At 36.8% G+C, this 23,668-nt stretch overlaps 2 protein-coding genes across 6 annotated transcripts in view; one reads left to right on the top strand and one right to left on the bottom strand.

Moving 5' to 3' along the window:
- Positions 1-8,305, bottom strand: part of LOC104601384 (histone deacetylase 9-like) — a 60,628-nt gene extending 52,323 nt beyond the window's left edge. For both annotated transcript variants that reach the window (XM_088898187.1, XM_088898186.1), the window contains exons 1-3: positions 8,148-8,305; positions 6,298-6,410; positions 6,064-6,181 (exon numbers count right to left, since the gene is read on the bottom strand). In XM_088898187.1, coding sequence (XP_088754313.1) covers positions 6,064-6,181; positions 6,298-6,410; positions 8,148-8,283 — 367 coding nt within the window. In that variant the 5' untranslated portion in view covers positions 8,284-8,305. The remainder of the gene's footprint in view (positions 1-6,063; positions 6,182-6,297; positions 6,411-8,147) is intronic.
- Positions 8,306-12,743: 4,438 nt separating this feature from the next.
- The window catches only part of NRPC2 (nuclear RNA polymerase C2), a 111,768-nt gene continuing 100,843 nt past the window's right edge, over positions 12,744-23,668 (top strand). The window contains exons 1-10 of one of the 4 annotated variants that reach the window (XM_088897649.1): positions 12,744-12,859; positions 12,943-13,397; positions 13,615-13,679; positions 13,843-13,924; positions 14,125-14,246; positions 14,384-14,476; positions 17,854-17,926; positions 19,068-19,158; positions 19,268-19,320; positions 23,365-23,429. In XM_088897649.1, the coding sequence (XP_088753775.1) occupies positions 13,663-13,679; positions 13,843-13,924; positions 14,125-14,246; positions 14,384-14,476; positions 17,854-17,926; positions 19,068-19,158; positions 19,268-19,320; positions 23,365-23,429 (596 nt within the window). In that variant the 5' untranslated portion in view covers positions 12,744-12,859; positions 12,943-13,397; positions 13,615-13,662. The remainder of the gene's footprint in view (positions 12,860-12,942; positions 13,398-13,614; positions 13,680-13,842; positions 13,925-14,124; positions 14,247-14,383; positions 14,477-17,853; positions 17,927-19,067; positions 19,159-19,267; positions 19,321-23,364; positions 23,430-23,668) is intronic. The other 3 variants (XM_088897651.1, XM_088897650.1, XM_010244320.3) reach the window with 3 other exon arrangements.

Raw genomic sequence — 23,668 nt, 5'->3', positions numbered from 1 at the left:
GGTGATACAACTCTTTGAGCAAATGTCAAATTTGAAGGTGAATTTTGGGAAAAGTTGTGTAGTGGGTGTGAATATGGAGGAGGAGGAGGAGATTAGGGGGAGTGCAGAAGTGCTAGGGTGTGAAGTTTCGGAATGGCCGTTGAATTATCTAGGGCTGTCATTAGGTGATAACCCTAAGAGAGAGAGATTCTGAAACCCAGTGGTGGAAAGATTTGAAAGGAGACTTGCTTCTTGGAAAAAGAATTACCTCTCTCTTGGTGGAAGGACTACATTGATTAAGGCCACGCTAGCAAACTTACCCGTTTATTTCCAGTCAGTATTCAAAATCCCAATGAAGGTTTCTAGTAGGTTGGAGAGGGTGATGAGAGATTTCCTCTGGGAACCGGGAGAGGAGAAGAGGGATCATAGAGTTAGTTGGGAGGTGGTGACTAGGAGCAAAAACTATGGTGGTTTGGGGCTCAGGAACATTAGAAAAAGGAATATGGCTCTATTGGAGAAGTGCTTGTGGAGATTTCCATTGGAGCGGGAGAAGCTTTGGGCTAGAATAGTGGCAAGCATACATGGGCTGGAGCAAAATGGATGGGATGCTGGAATTAGAACTAGGTCCACAAGCACTTCTCCTTGGAAAGCCATTCATGACCTGCTACCAGTTTTCACCCCTTTTATCAGGTATGATTTAAATTCAGGTAACTCCATAAAGCTTTAGGAACAAACTTGGGTGGGGACTGCTTCCCTAAAAGACCAGTTTCCTTCATTGTATGCTCTACCTGATTTTAAAAATGAGCCAGTATGTTCTTTCATCACCCCTTCTTCTTCCATTTCTGGGTCGGGGTAGAACCTGGATCTGAGAAGGGCGGTGAGGGACTCAGACCTTGAGAGTATTTCGAGTCTCCTTTAACTTCTTGATAATGTCTTCTTAGACCCCACTAAGGTGGACTCTAGAATTTGGACCCCTACCCCCACTGGCTCTTTTTCTTATGCTTCCTTCTTTAAAGTCTTAAGCCAATCCACCAGTCCTGTTACCCCCCTTTTACCTGTTTATGAGGTTTAGTGCAGACCAATTCCTCCCAGGGTTGGTAGTTTTTGTTGGGAAGCCTTTCTAGAAAGAATAAACACCGGTGATCTGCTCCAAAAGAAGAGACCCAATACTTGCTTGTCACCTCATTGGTGTGTTCTTTGCAAAGCGGAGGGGGAGACTAGTTTTCATTTACTGGTGTCTTGCCAATTTGCAAAGTCTATTTGGGAGTGGGCCTTTTCTTTTTTTTGGTGCAGCTGGGACCCTCCATTAGACATGCAGTGTCTTTCTCCCCTTCTTTTTTCAGGTGGCGTATGAAAAGGGGAAGGACTATGTGGAGGAGATTGAGGGCTGCAGTATGCTAGTCATTATGGGAAGAAAGAAATTCCAGGATCTTCTCAGAAGTGGAGAGAAGGGCTGAAGAACTGAGGGCTATAGTCCATATTAGGGCTGTCCAATGGCTGAAATCCTTAGAGTTATTTACAGATTACACAGTGGATGACATGTTGAGGAAGTGAGGTGATATTGCAAACTGTACACAGGCCAGATCAGTAATGAGTGTGCCCTGGACCCCACCACCTGTTGGATTCATAAAACTAAACTTTGATGGGAGTCGTAGGGGGAATCCCGGACAGTCAAGGATTGGGGGTGTCTTTAGAGATGAGAATGGGGTCATTTCTGCCTTGTTCTCAGGCCCAATTGGAGTGGATGACTCTCTTAGAGCTGAGATCTCTGCAGTTATGGAAGGAATCCAAAAAGCAAAGGAGATGAATCTCAGAAAGCTTATAATTGAAAGGGACTCAGAGGTGGTGATAGGGTGGCTGAATAAAGATAACAGTGGCTTATGGAATTACAGCAATGAGAGGAGAAAATTTAAGTGGCTGGTGCGGGAGATGGAAGTGAAGATGAATTGGGTTAAAAGATCAGCTAATTCTTTAGCTGATGGATTAGCTAAACAAGGGGTAGAAAGGGACTCAATGTTTTGAGCTAAATTGTAACTTTATTGTTTCTTCCTTTCCTTTTCTTTTCTTTTGAAGGCTTAAGTTGTATTTGGAAGATAAGAGTGTTTGTCTTCCTCTTTGTAATTATTTTAATGATGAGTTAATGAATTTGTTATTGATAAAAAAAAAAAAAAAAAAAAAAACTACATGTCCAAAAAAATGAATGTGGCAGAAATGCAAATGTTGAGATGGATTAGTGGGAAAACTAGAAAGGGTAGAATTAAAAATGAACTCATCCAAAAGAACTAAAGAATAGCTCTAATAGGTGATAAAATGAGGGAAAGTAGACTAAGATAGTTTAGGCATGTGAAGAGAAGGTCAACTACAGCATAAGCAAGAATTGATCTATTACAACTTGAAGGGGCTAGAAGAGATAAGGGCAGGCCAAAAAGGACATGGGTTGAACAGGACGGAATGGTGGAGCGATTCAACATTCAAGCAGCTGGCTACCCACCCATCACAATATCAATAATATTTGGCTGTAAGTGCCCATTTGCTAGGTAGTGATACGAAAATGTTTCGGTGATATTTCAGATTTCATTGATAGGTTATACATTTAAACTTCAAAATTTTAGAACATTACTAAAAACCTCTCAATATTTCATTAAAGTTGTCATAATTTTTTTTAAAAAATATGTTTTCCTAAAAGAACCAGCAAGGAATTACTGATTGGATAATTGGCTGACTACATTGATATGATTCGCTTACTAAGTCACTAGAATTCAAAAGAAAAGGAAAAATGCATATAACTATAAAAGAATATTCTTAGGGCTGTCAATGGGTCGGGTCTGACCTGACGGACCCAAACCAATTGGGTTGATTCTGGTTCCAGGAACCACAACCGATGGGTCGATTTCAGTTCCTGATATATTGTCCCGATTATTATTGCTTCGGAACCGGTTCCACCCAGTCCCGAACTAACTCAGATCCAACCCAATCTATATATATTAAATAAATTAGTGCGTGTATATATATAATATTTTCAGTAGGTTTATTATAATCTGGTCAATCGGGTCAGACCTGATTGTCCCGAGAACCAATCAGTTCAGTTCTGGGTCTAAAACTTGCAGACCCTATCAGGTCTGGTTTGGTTCCAGGTCTTTAGTATTTCTTGTTGGATCAGTTCCAGTTCTACTTGGATCCAACCTAGACCCAACCTGTGGACAACCCTAAGTATTCTCAATCTAATCAAAAACCATATGGTAACAATAAAGACAAAAGTTATGGCAAGCAATTGACATATATAAAGAAGATTGCTAAAGACCAAAAGGGAGACAGAGAAACATACCTATTACAATCGCTTAAATTTTTCCTATTTGATTTATACGGTTCTTTGTTATGGTTTTCTGACCTTAAATATGCAATTATATTTCTTCTAATGATCTCTTGAAGATTTATTAACTAACTTAATTTTTTTTATCAATAACCGAAATAATTTCATTAAATTAAAAGGATGGAAGTACAAGGATGAAGATAGGGAGAGATAAATTCTCTTTATCTCTCCCTTAATTAGAAACATGATTACAACAAAGCCCAAAACAGTTAGTTTCTTCCCACCCCTTGTTTAGCAAAAGAATCAGCAAAGGAGTTAGAATCTCTTTTTACCCATCATAGAGTAACCTCCACTTCTTGTAGCAGCCTTCCAATTCTCCTTCTCTCATAAATGTAACCCCACCAACCAGCATCCTTTTGCAACCAATTTATAACCTACTTTGAAACACTTTTGATCACCAATTTATCAATATGCAATTCCTTAGCTTTTTAAACACCTTCCAAAACAGTGATTATTTCAGCCCGCAATGAGTCACCCTTACCAATTGGACCAAAGAATAGAGCAATAATTCTCCTTCATCATCCCTAAGCACTCCTCCAATACATGATGGACCCAGATTCCCTTCACTACTGCCATCAAAATTAACTTTATGAAATCACCATGAGGTGGGGATCAAGATGGTCTAATAACAGCCTTAAAGGGAGAAGAACAATCTACTTCAAACCATTTACTTCCTCATCAAATATTCAAATCATCAGCAGGAAAATCCTCAAAGAGTTTCAAGAACTTCACCCAATGTACCACTCCAATGGCACCGATTTCAATTAAGGCACCCCTATTCCTCTCATTCCTTGAAAAGGTTCTCTGATTCCTTTCTTCCCAATTCGTCCAGCATACAAATGCCCTTGTACACCTCCAAAGAATTCTTCCCCTCTTCTTCAACCAGCTAACAAAAGTAGAAGCAAACAAGTTTTGTACATTTGGTGGGGGGTTCCACCCACACCCGAACAAAGAGAGAAACCATTCCCAAATTGAAGAAGTGAAGGGGTAGGAGATTAAAAGTGATAGCAAGTCTCACCCTCGGCCTTGCAGAGAGAACACCAATGGGGGGGATAAGCATCAATTAGGTCTTTTCTTTGGAGTAAATCACAAGTTTAATTCTTTCCAAAAACATTTCCCAGCAAAAAGCTCATATCCTAGGTGGAATACGCTTGCTCCAAACCTCCTTGACAGGAAAGGATACACCAAGACTATCACCGAGCTGTATAAAGGACCTAAAGAAAGATACACAAATGAAGGAACCACAGGAAGAAAGAGTCCAAATTCACCCATCCCTTCTAAATGGATCCAAGAACCCCTTCAAGACTTTAGAACAATGACAATACATTACTTATTTTAGACTCACGGAGGCGTCTTCTGAAGCTCAGGTCCTAGTCAAACCCAAACCTAGACTTAGAAGGAACCAAGAAAGAAGAAATGAGCTCTCCCCTATGATTGGAAAGGGCGAAGAGAGATGGGAATTGTTCCTTTAATGGCGAATTGCCTAGCCAAACATGTTCCCAAAATTTGACAAGATTTCTAGAATTTTGAACACCGACATGTAAACAAGCAAATTAGCTAATGTGGACTTAATCAATGTGATCCCTTCACCCAAAGATAATGCCAATTTCTTTGTGAATTGTGAACGTGTCAACCACTGGGTTCCAGAAGCTGCTACCTCTAGGATTATCCCCCAAGGATAAACCCAAACCATAGGTCATTAAGAAACCACACAACCAAAAATTTTTGCTCCCTCTGTCATCTCCCTCTCTTCTATATTCAAACCCACAATACAACTTTTGTCAAAATTGGTTTTCAAATTGGACATAACTAAATTGATTTTCAAATTGGACATAATTAACTTAATGCTTCTAGAAACCTTTCTTAATTTTTTAGATCTTCCAAATATCTAAGCAAAATTTCTCCAACTCTACATGGTGAAATGTTCATCAATATTGATATTACGAACCATGGTTGGGACAAGGCTTAGATGATTACAATGACGATGATTTATGCTATATACGCATGCAAACACACCATGGTTCACAATATCCCCAACATATCCAATTTTGCTAAGTGGTGATATGAAATTTTCAAGAAATCTTTTTTCCCAACTGTCTCTAATATTTTGCCAATATGTCGAAAATATTTCAAATTTCATAGATAGACTATATATTTAAGATTTAAATTTTTAGAATATTATTATTTTGATATTTTATTAAAAATCATCATAATTTTTAAAAGTATTTTCCTAAAAGAACCAATGGAGAATTTGTGATTGAATAATTGGCTTACTATTTTTATACGATTCACTTACTAAGTCACTATAATTCAAAAGAAGAAGAACAATGAATATAACCACAAAAGTGTTCTAAATTTAATCAACACATATAGTAACAAAAATACAATAGTCAAAATGGCAAGTAATTGACATAATTAATGAAGATGAGATGGCTAAAAAACTGAAAAAAGAGGTAGAGAAATATAAACGTGCAATTATAATTTTTAATAATTCCTTAAAGGTTTATTAACTAATTCCATGGTTCTAGAAAATATTCCTGTTTTTCTAGATTTTCTAAACATCTTAGCAAAATATATTCAATATATATCCATCTCTACATGGAGAAATGTCTATTGACATTTCTACACACACACAGAGATTATTAAATTACATGCATACATACATCAATACATACAGAGAGAGAATAGAGAGCTTCATCAAAACTGAACCATACATTTTGCCAAGTCATTGCTGAAGAGATGTTGAGTATCAGGAGTAATTCGGTGTAAGAATTCAACATAATCTTCTGAATGGAATTGAGCAAGTTCAACAGGGTAAGCCTTGTGAGGCCGCTGCATTGTTGAACAGAAAATATAAATAAATCCCAGTACTGACTGTAACTGTAATAACGAATGTCATATATACAAATTTAAAAAAAAAAAAAAAAAAAAAACACTCAGAGACTAACATATATTTCCATCTTCTTGTGGAGCTCATATGACAGGACAAGATGGTGTGCCATACAAAGACGATGTGGCTTCATTGGATGGTTTGGCCCAAAGTAAACATTGCCTACATCACCTGCATCACAATACATGATTAAGCTTCCTATGAGCCTTTATTCTGAGCAAATAATATTTAACCAACAACCCTTAATGTACATTTGAAAACGTCAAACATATTTACCTTGTACTTTTGTTTAGAAGCAGAATATAATCACATAAACTTAATGAATAATCAATTTATAGTAAATTTAAATATATTAATAAAAAAAGGTAAATCTCCACGTAGAAGAAAGGGCTTTGTGGCCAAGCAAAAAGATGCAAAAACCCTACATAAGAGAGCAGGAAAAGGAGGACCAATATAAGCATCCAAACAGTCCATCCTAACCCTCCACATCCCAAAAATGTATGCTCTCCTAGATAGTTGGGGAGTATTAAACTGGAGTTATTGTTTGGATGTGGGGAAAGGGGGTGTTGAACTAAGATTGAAGGATTTCTGTACTTTGTTTTTATGGGTATGATTGGTGTTCTTATGGATTGCCAATTGTGTAGGGGGTTTTGGTTGGGCCAAACAGGAGATTGGTTGTCATTCATTGATCTTTACCCCTCTCGGGTGATTTTTTATAACCTAGTCTCGTATCTTCTTCTTTACTAACGAATTTTATATTTTACTGTCAAACAGGATACACAAACAACTGTCCTCTAACCATACAAACAACCTCTACACGGAAAGAAAACCAACAAGTAGATGGCACATTCCCCTGTTCCATCTCCTCCCCCCCCCCAACTATTGCTAGAAGTTTCTTTGTCTGCCTTCTTTATAATTCTCTTGCCAGTTGCCACTAACTAACAATTCTGAATTTTCCAGATTCAGGTTTTTCCCCTCTCATCCTCTTGAGGTCTAATGCTCCAGCACATTTTGCTCAAACAAACTAAGAGTATTCAAAATGGTAGAGTATTCTTGCTTTGCTATGAATTTTCTAAAGCTGATTCATCAAATACCATGGAATCTTCCAAGCATGAAATGGAGCTCTTGGATTTTCTTAGCTTCAAGGTTTTCTTAATCTGGAAGATCCTTCACAAAAACATTTACACTGAGAAGATATCCACCCAAAAGAAGTAATGGAATCTTCTTTTTGGTAATTTGATTCAACCTTCTCCAATCTGTGGTTGTAGTCATCTGAATGTAATAAAGTGATACTATCACTATGATCAAAGAATAATAATGTGTTGTTTTTGGGAAAAGGATGCCTCTTATGTATCTGGGTTCTAAGCCTGCCACAATTAATAGATTATTTTTATTGTCTTCCCCGTGGACAAGGGCACAAGGCATCTTGCTAAAGCCAAAGTGCCAAACCACATAAATTTTTGCGTCTTCATGTGCTTGGCTATTTTCTATTTATTTCCTCAATATTTAACTAGCCATCAAAACCACGACCGCCCCTCCTCAGAACAAGAAAGATAGAGTCGAGGGGAAACCTGATAGTGTGGGGTTGATCTGGTATGTTCTGTTTTACTGCTTTTACATCTTTACCTGAGAACTCATTGTTTATTTCATGAACAGCACATCATTCAGCATACTCATAACTATCAACTCCGATGAGTTTGAAGGGGAGTAAAGAAGATATTATTTTTATTTAAAGAATCACCACTAAAGAGAACCCATGGGAGACTAAAAAACGTGAAGCAGGAATTCTAGGGTTTTCTTGTTAAGTAGCCGAATGGAATTGCAGACGAGTTCACGTTCACAAAACTAGAATTCAAGACTACTAATGACGCGTGGACTGATAACTAAATGGAGAGGGGAAAAAATTACCATCGTAGAAGTAGGCTATCCTGTCCCTCGAGGGCATTTTAGCCGGTGAAAAACGACGACGACCTGGGGATATCTCGCCCTTGCCGGGATTCCCAACGGCAGAAACAGAAAATTGTATGACATGAAGATTTAACATAACCGAGCCAAGGCTTTTCGCCCCAACGGTCATGAACCGGGTTTCACTAAGACCAAATAACTGGCGGTTCATGATTTAGCTAGAGGTGTGGCGACCCGTGCTTTTGGCGGGCCGGGCTTGCTACATCTGGGAAACTTTAGAGGTCCGGCATGGAACGGCCCATGGCACGGGCCCGGGCCGTGTTGTGCCATGGGTGAGGTTGGTCCGTGGGCCATGCTGGGCCAAACTGTGAGAGGTATATTTAAAAAACAAAGAAAAAATATTGAAAAATTTTAATTAAATTAAAAAAATAGATAAAATATTAAAAAAATCTTAAAATTTTATTTTATATGAATTTTGATGCATACAATTGTTTATATATGCAATAATAAAATTGAAAATAAAATTATATTATATATTATTATGTAATATTTGCGATGAGTCCATAACTTATTGCATGTTTGCGATGAGTTCATAATTCACTGTAAATTTGCGATGAACTCATATTTGAAATATGCCGCGATGAACTTCAACTAGCGCAAAACCACGATAAACCTTATGCATACATAAACATGCAATAAAGGTTATGTGAGTGCGAATCTGTGATGATCTATAAGACACGCACGAATTTATGATGAATTTCGGATGCGCACAGAGGTTCAAAGAACTCGAGACCGTTACAAAACCACGGAATCACAATAGATCGGGAATAAACACCGATCACACATGCGTCTTAAAAATTACACATGTAGGTTTAATAAAAACATACCCACCGAAATGCAACGTCATTATAAAAGGGCCACAAAATAAGTAGCGTACGTAGAAAATCCTTATGGGAAATGAAACACTATTTTCAAAGAATATCACTATACACGTGACAAAACCCCAATAATGCTCTCTTAATAATAAAAAATATATTTTCCTAACACGAAACGTCTCAATTTAAGTCATTTTCCATATATAGCATTGATTTTTTCTCTATAAAATGAATGAGCAATTCTCCCTTAGAGACAACAGGTAATATAATTTTGACCTAGGGTTTATCACAAGGAAAAAACTCCCTTATCTCCTCTTTCCTCTCTTCCCCATGTCCTCTTTCTTTTTCATTGTCTTCACTATACCGTCAAAGATTGACCAAGCTCCGCATTACCATGGTACTTGCAGGGTGTGAGTTATTGTCATTTTTGTTGGCACCAAATAACTTTATTATAATTACTAATTACCAAATCATTAATAAATATTCAAAATTAAGTTACAAAACTTTAGCACGTTAACAAAATCCACTTAATGATATTACAACAATTCCAATTAATTATAATTTGGTAAATTTATATTATTTTTGATTATTTCAAATATTTTTATTAAAATAATGGCATTGATAAAATATTAAATTAATTAACAAATAAATTTAAATTTAAATATTAAAATTTAATAAATTTTAAAATAATAATACAATTTTAATTTTATTAATAATTAATAAAAATTAACAAAGATCATCTAACCAAAAAATAATATTTGGATTGGACTCAAACTAGCACAACCCATTTGGGAATGTCACAAGGTTTCTTTTGCTTCAATTTCTCCCAACAAAAACAATATTTAGATTTGCTCTTTTGCTTCAATTTTACTCCCCTCCATTATCATATTGGATAATAGTTGTTTTGTGGCTCTGCTAGTACCATATAAAGTGAGGACACTTACCTTGTTTAGGTGCAAGTCATAAAAATTAAATTTGATTATTTAATATGAACCTGTATGTTTATTTTTCCTTGCCTTTTCCATTAGATTGAGAAAAGTTTGCATTTAAAACATTTCCTCAACATAGGCCAAAATACAAGTGACCTTTAGGATTCGTTTGGCTTGTGAAACGGGGATGAGAAAGTGAATATTCCAAAAATATTCATTTTTTTATTTGCTTTGAGGGAAATATAGGGATGGATGAGAAAAAACGTGAGATGTAGGATCCCCAAAATCGTGTAATCAGGATTGCACCAAAACATGCGACTCCGGTGGGAAAACTCATAAAAAAAATTGGGCCTTTTTTTAAACAAAGAGCTTTGATATACTTTTTTTCTTTAACTTCTACATATCCCAACGGTTGGATCTCTGGCGATTTTTTTTTTTTTTCTAGCCATTTCGTTCAAAGTTAAGATTAGATCCATGACCCATGAGAGTTTCGGAATAACTAGAGTTGTGAAATGGTTCAACAATATGACGGTTTTGGAGATTTGCTGGGGGGGAAAGGGTGAAATCTATGATTGATACCACCAAAGATGAAGGTATTTCAGGTGATCGGCCCCGATGAATCCGTGATTACCCCCGATGGATCTTATTTCAGGGAAGCTGGAGAGAGAGTTACAGTGATGGCAAATGTGGACAAAGTGGTGGATACAATTTTGGATGTGGTTATGGTGGTGCAAGCAGTGGTGGGTATGGTGGCAATAGTATGGTTTTAATGGGGGTGGTGGTAGAGGCGGAAACGGTGGAGGCGACAATGGATGAATAAGGTATGGTGAAGGTAGAAAAATGATGGCAATGACCATGATGAGGTATGGTCTTCAAGCAGCATTTTCACACTAATGGATGCAACAAGTGGATCTTTGCTTCCTTTGCTCATCACGACGATGCCTATGAGATGGAAAAAATGGGAACGCAAGGGTGGATTTTGTTTTGTGTTGGTCATTTTTCCTACTATTTTTCCCATGTAAAATCAAACAATGGAGAATTAAGGCCATGTTTGTTTCTTTGCTATGAGTCTCATTCTCTTAATTATTGCTAATTATAGGTAATAATGGGCAATAATGAATAACATTATAATGTTGGGTTACAAAATTATTGACAAGGGCCACATTATTTTTAAAATGAAAAATCAGTCCCATAGCACAAAAATTGACTAGCATGCACCATGAAAAATAATCATGCCCCATTTTGCTCATTTCATTATTGGAGGAAACTCTACCTATAAAGCTTTTGCCATAGATGTTTACTTTTGCAAATGCACTTTTATGAAAAGCACTTTTATAAAAATACTTTTATATGAAAGTATTTTTATGGAAGTACTTTTACGAAAGCACTTTTTATGGAAGTACTTTTACGAAAACACTTTTATTGAAGTGTTTTTACAAATGCACTTTTATTGAAAGCATTTGTACGGAAGTACTTTTATGAAAGCACTTTTACGAAAGTACTTTTATGAAAACACTTTTCTAAAAGCAATTTTTACGAAAGTACTTGTACAAAAACACTTTTATAAAAGCACTTGTATAAAAACACTTTTATGGAAGCACATTTACGAATGAACTTTTATAAATGTCATTTTATATAGTACTTTTATGAAAGCACTTTATAAAATTACTTTTGTGAAAGTACTTTTATAAAATCACTTTTATGGACTTCTGCGTAAGTACTTTTATGAAAACACTTTTATAAAAGTATTTTTATGAAAGTATAAAAGAACTTTTAGGAAAACACTTTTATAAAAGCACTTTTACAAAAATACTTTTATTAAAACATTTTTATGGAAGCACTTTTACGAAATAACTTTTATAAAAGCAGTTTTATGGAAGTACTTTTACGAAAGGACTTTTATAAAATCACTTGTATGGACTTCTACGTAAGTACTTTTATGAAAGCACTTTTATAAAAGTATGTTTATGAAAATATAAAATAACTTTTAGGAAAACACTTTTATAAAAACAATTTTACAAAAGTACTTTTATTAAAAACATTTTTACGAAAATACTTTTATAAAAGCACTCATATGAAGGTACTCTTAAAAAACATCTATGCCAATTAGTAAACATTGACTATTGGAGACGGGTGGTTTGTGAATACCGATAATGAGCAACATAAGACACTTGTTAGTCTGAAAATAATTAATTTTTAAGAAAAAAATATCTGGTTCATACCAATATTTTTATCATTCTACCTATTTTTACTCATTATTTTTCATTTTAGAATTTCATATTAGGTAATAATGAAAAAGAATGAGAATTGAACCAAACATGGTCTAAATTTTAACACCTTCCCATCCCATCCCATCTTTTTCTTACCCCACCCAAATCTTCCCCACAAACCAAATAGAGCTTTAAATAAAATTTCACTCCGGACTCTATCCGAATCCACATAAACCGAAATTGGAGTTAAAAGAAATCAAATTTTAATATGAGTAAATCCGATTCGATTAACCTTTTAAATGAATCAATAAAAATTCGGCATATAAGTTACTTAACGGCAGTTAACTATTCGATTGGGTTTCCTTCTGAATTTCTTGGGATATGTTCCTCACAACGACCTCACACATTTCACCGTGTATCGGCTGATTAATCAGGAGATGTTTCCGATACACGGCTGATACATGCTGTGAGGTTCGCGTATCGTGAGAACGCGCCACGTGTCTGTTGGCTCGTGCGCTGGCTTCATGCGTGCGAAACAAATTAAACGTCGTCTATCCTTAACGCCGTTAGCTTCTCATACAATGTGTTTCGTTCCCCTTCCCGCTTTCTTTTTCTCCACACCGAATCGAACCTGTTCACTCTCTCCCTCTCCAACCGGCGTCGACGAACAATCATCACCGACGTCCGGAGAAAAACCTCAGGTATTGATCTTTCATTTTTTTTTCTTCCCCAAACATTGCATCTTTGACATGAAAGACCTGACCCTAACCGTTTTGGATGGCAGTCGTATTCACTGTCTCGGCATCATCCGCGACTGTTTTCTACAACTGACGCCCTCCCCATAAATCCTCCTCCTTTTTCTTCTTCCCCATCCCTGTTAGTCAGAAGGGCTGCCCTCCTATCACTCTTACTCTTCTTCTTCCTCCCTAGTAACCTGTTTTCTCCAGCCAAACCTGAGAACCTCTCCCTACACATCTCTTTCTCCCATTCTTCTTCTTCTTCCTTTCCTCTCTCCCTCCACACCTTTCTACTTCTATCTCATTAGTTGAGAAACTTCAGCGAAGCCACCCACACCGAACCGGGGAGGTAGAGACGATCCCATCCTCTCTCTCCTTCTATCTTCTTATTCTTTTCCACTTTGGTTTACCTTCCACTGCTGTTGTAACTAAACCAACAAAAAGCCTCTGCCGCCATTAATGGTAACCCGTGTTGTTATCTCGGACGAAAACCAGAGAGGAGGTAGGGTTTATTGTTAACTGCCCTTAAGTCTGTAAAAGGTGGCCAATTTTTTATTTGAAGGTCCATATAAAAGGTGAACCGAAGGGTCCATAGACCTTACCCAAAAAAAGGGTCATATAATGCGAGCGTGATGTTGGATTGTGGGTTTTAGCAGGGCTTTTATTTATCACGTTTTTGGTACTTGTGTTCAATTCATTTTCATTGTTTTCTGTAATAGCGGCAGAACTCGCGAAGCAATCTCAGAGGGGCAGACGAACAATTAAACATGGTCGTCCGGGAAGAGTACGTTATTTATCTGAAGTTTCTAGGTTTCCTGCATTTTTGTTTACTTTTGTTATTTTTATTTACTGCATAAGGGAGTCAAGGACGCAAACAATTATAGTTTATTTATTATTATTTTTTTGTTCTCATTTCATTTATTAAAACTCGATTTCATCGTTTATAGCTTCCCAGTCGATAAGCAATTCATAGCTTCTCCAGTGAAGTCGGCGGTCGACAAGTTCCAGCTTCTTCCTGAGTTCCTAAAGGTACCATCGGCAGTCGTTAGAATATAGCACTTTTTTTTTGTTCGTAATATTATAGCGAAAACTGGGATTTGATCCCTGGTTATAGTCCAATTTAATTGTACTTGTAGTCGCCATTTTCTTTCTTTTTTTTGACGCAAGATTATTCATTGTTTGTCAACTTACTATTTCTTCATATTTTCTATTTACTTCTTGAGTTGCAGGTGAGAGGTTTGGTGAAGCAACATTTGGATTCGTTCAATTACTTCGTTAACATTGGAATCAAGAAAATTGTTGAAGCCAATAATCGCATCACAGCCAGTTCTGATCCCAATTTTTACCTCAAGTATATATATATTTTTTCCTCAATTGTTTTTGGCCTAGTTTTTTTTTTTTTTTGGATTTTCATTTTCCAACAGGGATTTATTTCTGATAAACTGTCAAATAGGTGAAACTACAGCTTCTTTATTTGTTGTTATTCAGGTACACCGATGTCAAAATTGGAACGCCCTCTATCACTGCAGATAATGTAACTGACACTCTCACACCGCATATATGCCGTCTGTCCGACATGACGTAAGTTACCACTGTCTCTTAACTCCTTTTTTATTGCTTTTTTTTTTGTTTACAAACATCGAAGTTCTCTTTTAGTTCCCATTTGTTGAGTGGCACTTGTAAATGCACATGCAAGTGTGGGAGAGAGATGAATCAAATGCTGATACAGGAAAATAAATGGGATTAGATTTTTGGCATAGTGGCCTGGATGTGAAGTCAAGGCAAGTATCAACATTATATAGTAAAGATACATACACCAGTTCTACCTTCCCACTTGTGTTGCTTAGTCATAAGATTTGCTCACTCAATGGGTTTGGTTTATACTGACATAACTACAGTTTTAGACTTAAATGAGACCAAACATGAAAAGTTTCTTGACTCCCCCCTCCCCCCTAGGAACTTATTCTTAAAAAAAGCTTGGGCTGTTCAACATACATACATATATCTATCCATCTATACACATTTGCTTCATTTTAATCAGCTTTATTTAACATACATTTTCATTGTCTCAAGGCAGGACTTATCAGGGTTCGTCCTTACCACAAATTTAAGAGAAGCAACTTTTTGGAAGTAGCCTCAGTCAGGAAGGCACCGCGGTTATATTCAATTAATCAAAATTTTGAAGTCCTGTCAGAGGAGATGGGAGAAAGGAATAGGATAAAGTTTACTAAAGGGAATGGAGAGGAAGAGAGTGACACTGGGAAGGAGGATGTGGAGGAGATGACTGTTGATAGAGGGGGAAAAAGGTGAGAGGAAGGGAGTTTTAAAAAATTGAATGGAAATGAAAATTCAGGTTGAGGTTGAAGAGTATATCACTGAGGAGAGTGTGGGTATTGATCGACTGGTGGACAGACAGGTGGCAGTTGGGAATTCTATTGGTCTTTTCTTTTTTTTTTTTTGGGGGGGGGGGAAGTGATGGTGAGGAAGGCAATTGAACACTTTGAACAAAACGGGAGGGAGGAATACTCTAAGAGGAAAGCAGTTAGGGAGGGGGTAAGATTTGGGAGGAAGGTGAAGGGAGGGTAGTTTTTTTTTTTTAACTGTATTGTAAAGTATTTTATTAAAGCAAAAAGCCAACAAAGAACCCCTGTACAATGAGAAACTGAACAGAGGATATACAATTTGCTCCCTACAGCCCAAAACCCAAAAAACAGCTAACTTTTCCTTACAAAAAGAACTTCCAAATCAAAGAAAGAACTTGGATGTCTATTTCTAAACAAAGTGTGAACTGCCAACCAAGAACGAGCCATCCCCAGAATTTTACGTAGGATTTCTTCCTTTGAAGCCTGAACCCCTGCAGACAGTCTCCTGTTTCTTTCACTCCACAGTCCATAACATTGCTGAAGATGCTCCATGTTACTTTTCCAGCTCTACTTAAACCTTCTAGATGCCATGCCTCAATGAAACCCATCACTTCAGCTGGGAAGCACCATTTTACATCAAACACACCTACTATCCTTAATTAGATCCAATGAGTAAATTCGCATTGAATCAGTAAGTGACCAGAAGACTCCACATTACCATTGCATAATAGGCAATCCAAATCTGCCACCTGTAGACCTCTCCTGACTAGACAAAGAAGGCCAGTTTAGAGGGGACAGCTTTAATCCAAATCCTGTCACTTGGAAATGGTGCGGTCTTCTCCCTTGCTACAGATTTGAAAAAGGATCTTACAGAAAAGTTACCCGGCTTCTCTAACTTCCACAATCTTTTGTCTTCCCCTAGACCAGACGTTTCTGAATCATATAGAATTTGGAGCATGCTGATCAGTGATGGCACCTCCTAGTTGTTCAGGTTCCTTCTGAATTGGGGGTTCCATATGCAGTGTCCATTCTGTCTTTCCAAATACTCAGCTACAGTAGCATTCTTATTTGTGGCTATTTCATACAAATCAGGAAATAAAGTCATTAAAGGTCCTTCTTCACACCAGAGATCCTTCCAGAACAGAACCCTCTGGCCATTTCCCACTTTATACTTGATGCCCTTCAGAAACAGATGTTGTACTAGAGTGAGAGGAGGTTGTGGGTGAAAAGGGAGAGGGTTGAGAGTTTGGATGAAGTTTTTTTTTTTTTTTTGTGTTGGATGTTCAGACTCCACCCATTTTATCTTTAAAGATTTGTTTCAAGTTTGTTTTTTTTCCTTTTTTGGATTTTGTGGGGTAGTTTGGGGTTGTAAAGTTGTATTCTGGTTATTTTTGTTTGGTTTTTGGGTGCCTTGTGCTCCTTAGTTTTGTATGAAGGTGTTGCCTTAACACCTATCTAGGATGTACCTTTTTTTTTTCCTCTTTTAGTGAATCTTTTTTACTATAAAAAAACTACCCAAAGGATAGCCGTGGTTGTGCCATCACGATTATGCTAATGCAAGGCAACCGTGGACGTATAACCACAACTATACGTCTATACCACTACAGGGTAACCCCAATCACAAACTAAAGGCTAACCGTGGCCATCTTCCTTGGATATAGTAAATCGTAGCCACTAGACATGGGCAAACACTGAGCCACAACACATAAGTAAAGTGTTGAGCATGGTGCAAAAGTAAAGGTTGTAAAAGACAAAGGCACTGTACAGGCATGTGAGAGTTGCAGAAATGCCCTGCACATGACACATGGTAGGATTATAGAGGAGAAGGTAGTTACAGTTGTGCATACTGGTAACTGGTCCCCACCCTATGATCTGATGCGTGCCCCTAGCGAATCAACTTGGGTACTTGAGTTAACTGCCTTAAAAATATTCTGGAATCCTTCATTCGATGCATGCATGAACCCTCCTCCCTTAAAAATATTCTGCCTTGGTTCTTACTTGGAAACCTGGATGTTTCAGGAGTAGTATGTGTTTTCAAAAATTAGACAGTGTGCTTATTTGATGCTCTCTGGCATTATTGGGTTCAGTGTTCCAATTAGACTTAAGATTTGTTCTCCTTTTTTGGGGCTGGATTTATATTCCACCTGGGGTTTTCTCAAGTAGAGGTAGAGAAAGATTCTTAGGTGGTCATCTTTTGGATGAGAGACATAGATGAAGGGCCCGCCTGATGAAATAATAATTTTTTTTGAAGAATTTTGTTAAATAAAAAAGGCAGTACATTAGAAGATGTACAAAGAGGAAACCAGAGCAAGACCATTTATCTTTCTGTAACTGTTTAATGCCATTATTATTTTTTTCCTCTTTGGTAGGTTTTCACTTTGCATGACCATTTATCTTTTTCTGTAAAAATGTTACAAGAAGAAAAAAACATGTATAGTATATGGATCTTATACCATATGTTAGATTTCCTACCTGATGGTTTCCATTTTTTGATTGGTTACTTGTTGGTATCCATTATCAATTTTTTCTCCTGATCAGTGTCCATGATAAACATCTATCTCACATTTTGTTTATATTCTATGTCACTATTTGTAGGTATGCTGCTCCTATAATGGTCAACATAGAGTACGTGAAAAAATTTTGTGATCAGATTACTATTGAGAAGAAGGTATTTAGAAATCATTAAGTTAATTATTGGAAGAAAACATAAAAGTTTAAGTTATACTTTGACCCCCGAGGATTCTGAGACTTTTAAAGACATACTCTGCATACCTGGCAATTAAGTGACACCTGTCCTTGTATTCTACAAAATAACATTATAAAACAACAGTCAAAATATTAATGCAGCACATCCTCTACAGAAGATTCACACAAGTAAAACCTGTTAGCAAGCTGAATGCCTTCACTTCTTAGATGATCCTGAGTGGGTATGCTATTCAGAATCACCAACCAAGCAAAAGCTTTGAATCCCTGTAGAAATTGTATTACCCCAAACACCCTTAATGGAAGTTTGCTCTACCTGGTTTCTTGCTAAAGCTTTGTAAAACGATTCACCGAAAAAATGCCATTCTTGCGTTCTTTCCACCATCTTAAGTCTGACCTATCCAAATACAACGCTATAGCTTGAACTTTCTATGTTTTTGGCACCCTCTGCTTTTGGTAATCTAGTTTCACTGATTTTCATGGTATCCAGCACCATAATAGAATGGTTTACTTACTAAGCATTACCAAAGAAGAAAGAAAGAAAGACCGTCTCTTGTATACTTCTTGGATGGGCTCGGTCAATTGGTTTATCTGGTTATACCATTACCAGATTGATGGTTGGATCCTGTCATGCCAATTGGATGGTATACATCACTGATGGATCTTAATACAACATTCCTACAACTTGGATTGAAGCGAGAACAGTAAGATTAACACTAGCTCAAAGTCAAATTGTCTGTGGATTCCTACATGATGTTTGATGTCCAAGATTTTCCCCTTGATAGGGCAACTTAGTAAAGCATCTTGGATGTCAAGGTTATTTTTGTTTTTTTCGCAGGGTAGATAATTGAAATGTTTGTTGGGAGCCCCCAAGGGTTGTATCTCTAGTTGTCAGAAATCCAACGGGGTCAGAATGTAATTTGCTTAGGCTCAGTTTTGAAGGAGTACAAATACAGATATGTATAGTATAGAATCTTTTATTTTGTATGTATTTTGTACTGTACATATTTGTATTTGTACTCTTTCCAAACTGAGCCTTGGGAAAAAATTGTTGAAGTTACCCATGCTTTTGTATGCTATTCAGTTAAGGCAGTTCATGTTTGCAGGAAAATGTTGTTATTGGAAGAATGCCTATAATGCTAAGGAGTTGCTGTTGTGTCTTATATGGAAAGGATGAAGCTGAACTTGCTCGCCTTGGTTTGTTACATATGGAATTTGAGCTAAATAGCTGTTTGGTCATACGCTATTTTTTTCATGTGTGTACCTTCTTTTTTGCATTCCCTTTATTCTCCTATTTGTGCCCTAGGTGAATGCCCACTTGATCCTGGAGGGTATTTCGTTGTCAAAGGAACAGAGAAGGTAATTTGTTGATTTCCACCTTGTGAAACACTTTTTCAATATTTTCTTAATGGATGATAAAATCTTGTCAAAGAATGTGCATAGAGTTAAACAATTAAGCATAAAACCCCAGTTGCAAATTTCAATAAGGAAAATGACAATTTTGAGCCTTAAATAGGGCATTCTACACACAAAAAGTGTAAAAGCATGTGAACTTTGTAGATGGGGTCCGAAAAATTGGTCATTTCCCTAGACATCCTCCAGTTGACACCATCAACAGTTGAATGGGCAAATCTTGGAAGTTTGAATTTGATGGGTAGGGGTAGGGGTGCAAATGGATTGTATCATGATCCAATCCTAATTTGTCAGATTCTGAATACTCCTGTGGGATTTTCGGGTCAGATACTAGGGTCTTATTGAAATTCAGATTGAATTCGAATCACCCCTATCCGATCTGATATATATGTTATTTATTTATTTATATATACAATATTTTTTATTTATATATATGTTTATATTGCATTTTTTGTAATTTTTTAATATTATTTTTAATAAAAAATAGTTGAAGAAAATACTTGTATTTTTTTGTTTTCTTTATATAAACTGTTATATTTTTAAAAATTTTCAGAAACTAAATCAGAATGGATCATTTTCGGATATTTGACATTATTAACGGATTCAAATTCAAATTGATGTTTTGTAAGATCCGATCCGATCTGATCTACTATTTGTACTGTTGGATTGGATTTGAATATACCCTGATTCAAATTCGATCTGATCCAGAAAAAGTTTAGGGGAAGATTATGTGTCTCCCCCTTATGTCTGTCCTCTTTGCCTCTGTGATGGAGAGACAGCTGAAGTGCTGAACACATTCTTCTCCACTGTCTTGTCACAAGGAAGGTCTGGTGCTATTTCCTGAATTTAGTGGGTTGCAGGTGGATATTTTCGGAGAAGGTGGTGGACCTACCATGGCAATGGCAAGGAAGAGGGCTAGGAAAAAGTGGAAGTCTCAACTAGAGTATAGTGACTCGTGCGGTATTGTGAGGCAGAGGTCATGGCTGCACACACAGGAATTTGTTTTGCCAAACAGCTAAGTTTATCCTCTCTAACCATTGATGGAGATTCTGCAAATACTATAGCTTGGTTAAGGGAGAAGGAAGGAGGGCCTTGGAGACTAGCGCACTTGCTAGCTGAAGCTAGGGATATCTTGGGCTCATTGAATGTAAAGCTGGTCTGGATTCCTAGGGAGCTGGACACTGTTGCTGACAGCCTAGCATAATCAGGGGTTTTTAGAGAAAGTTTGTGTTGGAATGTTTACAGTTTATTTTTTTATGTTTGTATTCTTCTGAGTTAGGGTCTGTTTGGTCTAGTTAAAGTAGTATTTTTATCATTGTTTATGCACTCTAACTACAACAAGGGCATAACGGTCTTTTCCCTTTTAATTATGGTCGCCCTATATATGATAATGTAAGATGGCGCCGCCAGCCAGATTTGAAGACTCTAAAACCTTTATCTTTTCTTCTCCCTTCTCTTCTTACTTATTTCTCCGCTCTTCTGCTAATATGGTATCAGAGCAGTTCTACTGGGTCTGAGAGCAGATCGAACAAGTTCTCTCTTTCTTATCTTGTTGTCTTCTTCAACTAAGATCAGAAAAGGCTGACCTACGACTGGTACAAACTTGTTCTATTTTTTTTTTCTCTTGGTCGTGTACCAAGATAAAACAAATGAATCAAGACTGCTGAATGCTGTTAGAGAAGCTGTGAGGTTCTAACCTCTTTTTTTTTTTTTTTTAATGGATCGTGTGATCCCATACCAGAAAACAGAAAACCTATAGGTTGTGGATGACCTATTTTTTAACCTATGTGGTGTGATTGTACTGTTTTATAACCCCTCGTGGTAGTCGATGTATTTGGATGGTCTGGAAGTTGGTGAATTGTGACTGTTGAGGCAGTACAGCACTAAAATCAACCTAAAATCTTGTTCTTTTTGGAGAATTAAAGCTGGTCTGTATTCAGATTGTGCCCAGATTGCAGTGTTTGCATGTGGGCTGCATCTTTGGTGTGTTTCTAGGACTGTTTTTGGTGTTAGGAGTGATCATAAGGTGTGTGTTGAAACTGAAAAGTGTTTGAATCATGCCCTCTGAGAATTCTGCAACTTCTGGGATTTCAGGAGGTCAAAATGGAATGAGTGGGGGGATGGATATGAGTTTCCCCATGGCTGTAATTCCCTTTGATGGACTAAAATACCTTGAATGGTCTAGGGGAATTAAACTTTATATTATTGCTAGAGGGAAAATAGGGTATATTAATGGTAAAGTGAAGGAATCAAAGATTGGAAGTGCTGAACATGACAGATGAGACCAAGAAAATAGTATGGTGATGTCATGGCTATTGGTTTCCATGCTGCCACAAGTAAGGAAGACATTTATGTGGGCTGAAACAGCTTGTGAAATATGGGAACAAGCCAAATCTACCTATTTAGAGCAGAGGCACTATGCAAAGATTAATTACAAGCTGAATCCTCCACTTGCAAGCAGGGGCAGAGGAGTCTCTTGGTATACTACTCAGATCTGACATCAATATGGAAGAAACTAGATCATTATCAAAATGCGAATTGGAAGCGTGATGAAGATGCATAGGCCTAGAAGTCGCTTGTTTCCCAACAGTGGGTATTTGCTTTTCTTTTAGGGCTGAATCCTACATATGAGTCCATGAGGGTATAAGCGAAGTGGAGAGAACAAATAGCAATCAATAGCAGTGAAATGGAGAGAACAAGTGAAGAAAACCAAACTTTATTGCTGAAACAGAAAAATAGTTCAATAACAATATAAACAGTGCATGAACTTTTTTTTTTTTTCAAATTTTTAATCAGTAAGTGCACAAACAATGTTAGGAACCTTTATAGTCTCCTAAAACCCTACACCATATCAATATTGACTACAAAAATTAGGCTTGGTTGTTGAGTGCACTTAATGGCATCAGACTATCAATTAGACTCCCCCAAATACCCTTATATTCAAGAAATAGGGTAAAAGACAAAATTGATCTCAATTTTCCCTAATTGAAAGAACTACTATAATTCATTAACTACTGGCCCAATTGACATAAAACTTTGACCTCCCTTAATTATAGTCCTCATTTTGTCAGATTAACTTGACCTCCCTTAATTATCCAAAGTTAACCAATAGTCAGATTAGAAGAAATTAAGTTTGCGATTTCTACCCAGAAGTTAGACTGTTGATATTGGTCAGATTAGAACAAATTAAGTCTAAGATTTCTGCCCAGAAGTTAGACTGTTGACATGAACAGTCTTCTCCTCCATATTTCTCTTATTCTTCTGAAATTTTGTCAAGGATTTCTACCCAGATGTTAGACTGTTGACATTGTTCAGATTAGGAGAAATTCAGTCTTAGATTTCTGCCCAGAATAAGGTAAAGTAGTATGGTCTCCTAAAAAAACCTCAAATGGAGAAGGATGATAGCACGGTCTCCTGAATAAGGTAAAGTAGTATGTTAAAAACTGCCATACTATATGAAATAGATTGTTGGCAAAGGTTCAACTCAAATCTCCTGCACATAACTCAAAGACTGACCTGCAAAAAACCGCAATTCTTGCCATTCTGCAATGAGTAGTAAAGTTGGGGTGCTGTCTCCTCTTGTCATTTGCTGCAATTGTTTGGCATATTAAAACATTGCTATTTTTTTTGATCAGTAACAGGAATAAATTTATTAATTAACAAAAAGAACAAATACAACTTATAAGTAGCCTCAGCTACAACACTGCGACTTAAGCCTTGCCAAACTAAAACTCTTTAGTTCTTTAACCTTATAACTGAGCCCAAAAGCATTGTTCCCTGTTAACCCCTTGTTTTACTAATTGATCTGCTAAACTGTTTGCCAATCTTGGAATCCACTGAATTGATGTTTATTCCTTTTCTTTAGACTTACATCATATATATTTATATTTTCTAAAAAATTTTCTGAACAATTTGGTAATTGAATTTTCCATTGTTTTGCTTTGCAAATGCTTAATGGGGGTAGGGCTATAATGCTAATGTTTTTTGTAGGTGATTCTAATACAAGAACAACTTTCAAAGAACAGAATCATCATTGATACTGATAAGAAGGGATGGTATGTATTTACTGATTTACGTGCTTATTTAATTTTGAACATGTTCTGTTTCCCTCTGCCATTGAAGATATAGAGTACCATAGGAAAACTGATTAATTTATTTAAAATGAGTTTGTTATGTATTGATAATGCCATACTATGAGAAATCTCTAGGCACAATATCAACAATGAAGCGGGCAATGAATACTCTTGTACCTGAATTGTTAACTGTTTAGCATAACTGCTGTTACATGATTTAC

Source organism: Nelumbo nucifera, chromosome 2, assembly GCF_055504915.1.
Source record: "Nelumbo nucifera cultivar China Antique chromosome 2, China Antique-T2T, whole genome shotgun sequence".
In the NCBI taxonomy this organism is placed as follows: domain Eukaryota; kingdom Viridiplantae; phylum Streptophyta; class Magnoliopsida; order Proteales; family Nelumbonaceae; genus Nelumbo; species Nelumbo nucifera.
This window is presented reverse-complemented; position numbering and strand designations above follow the sequence as displayed.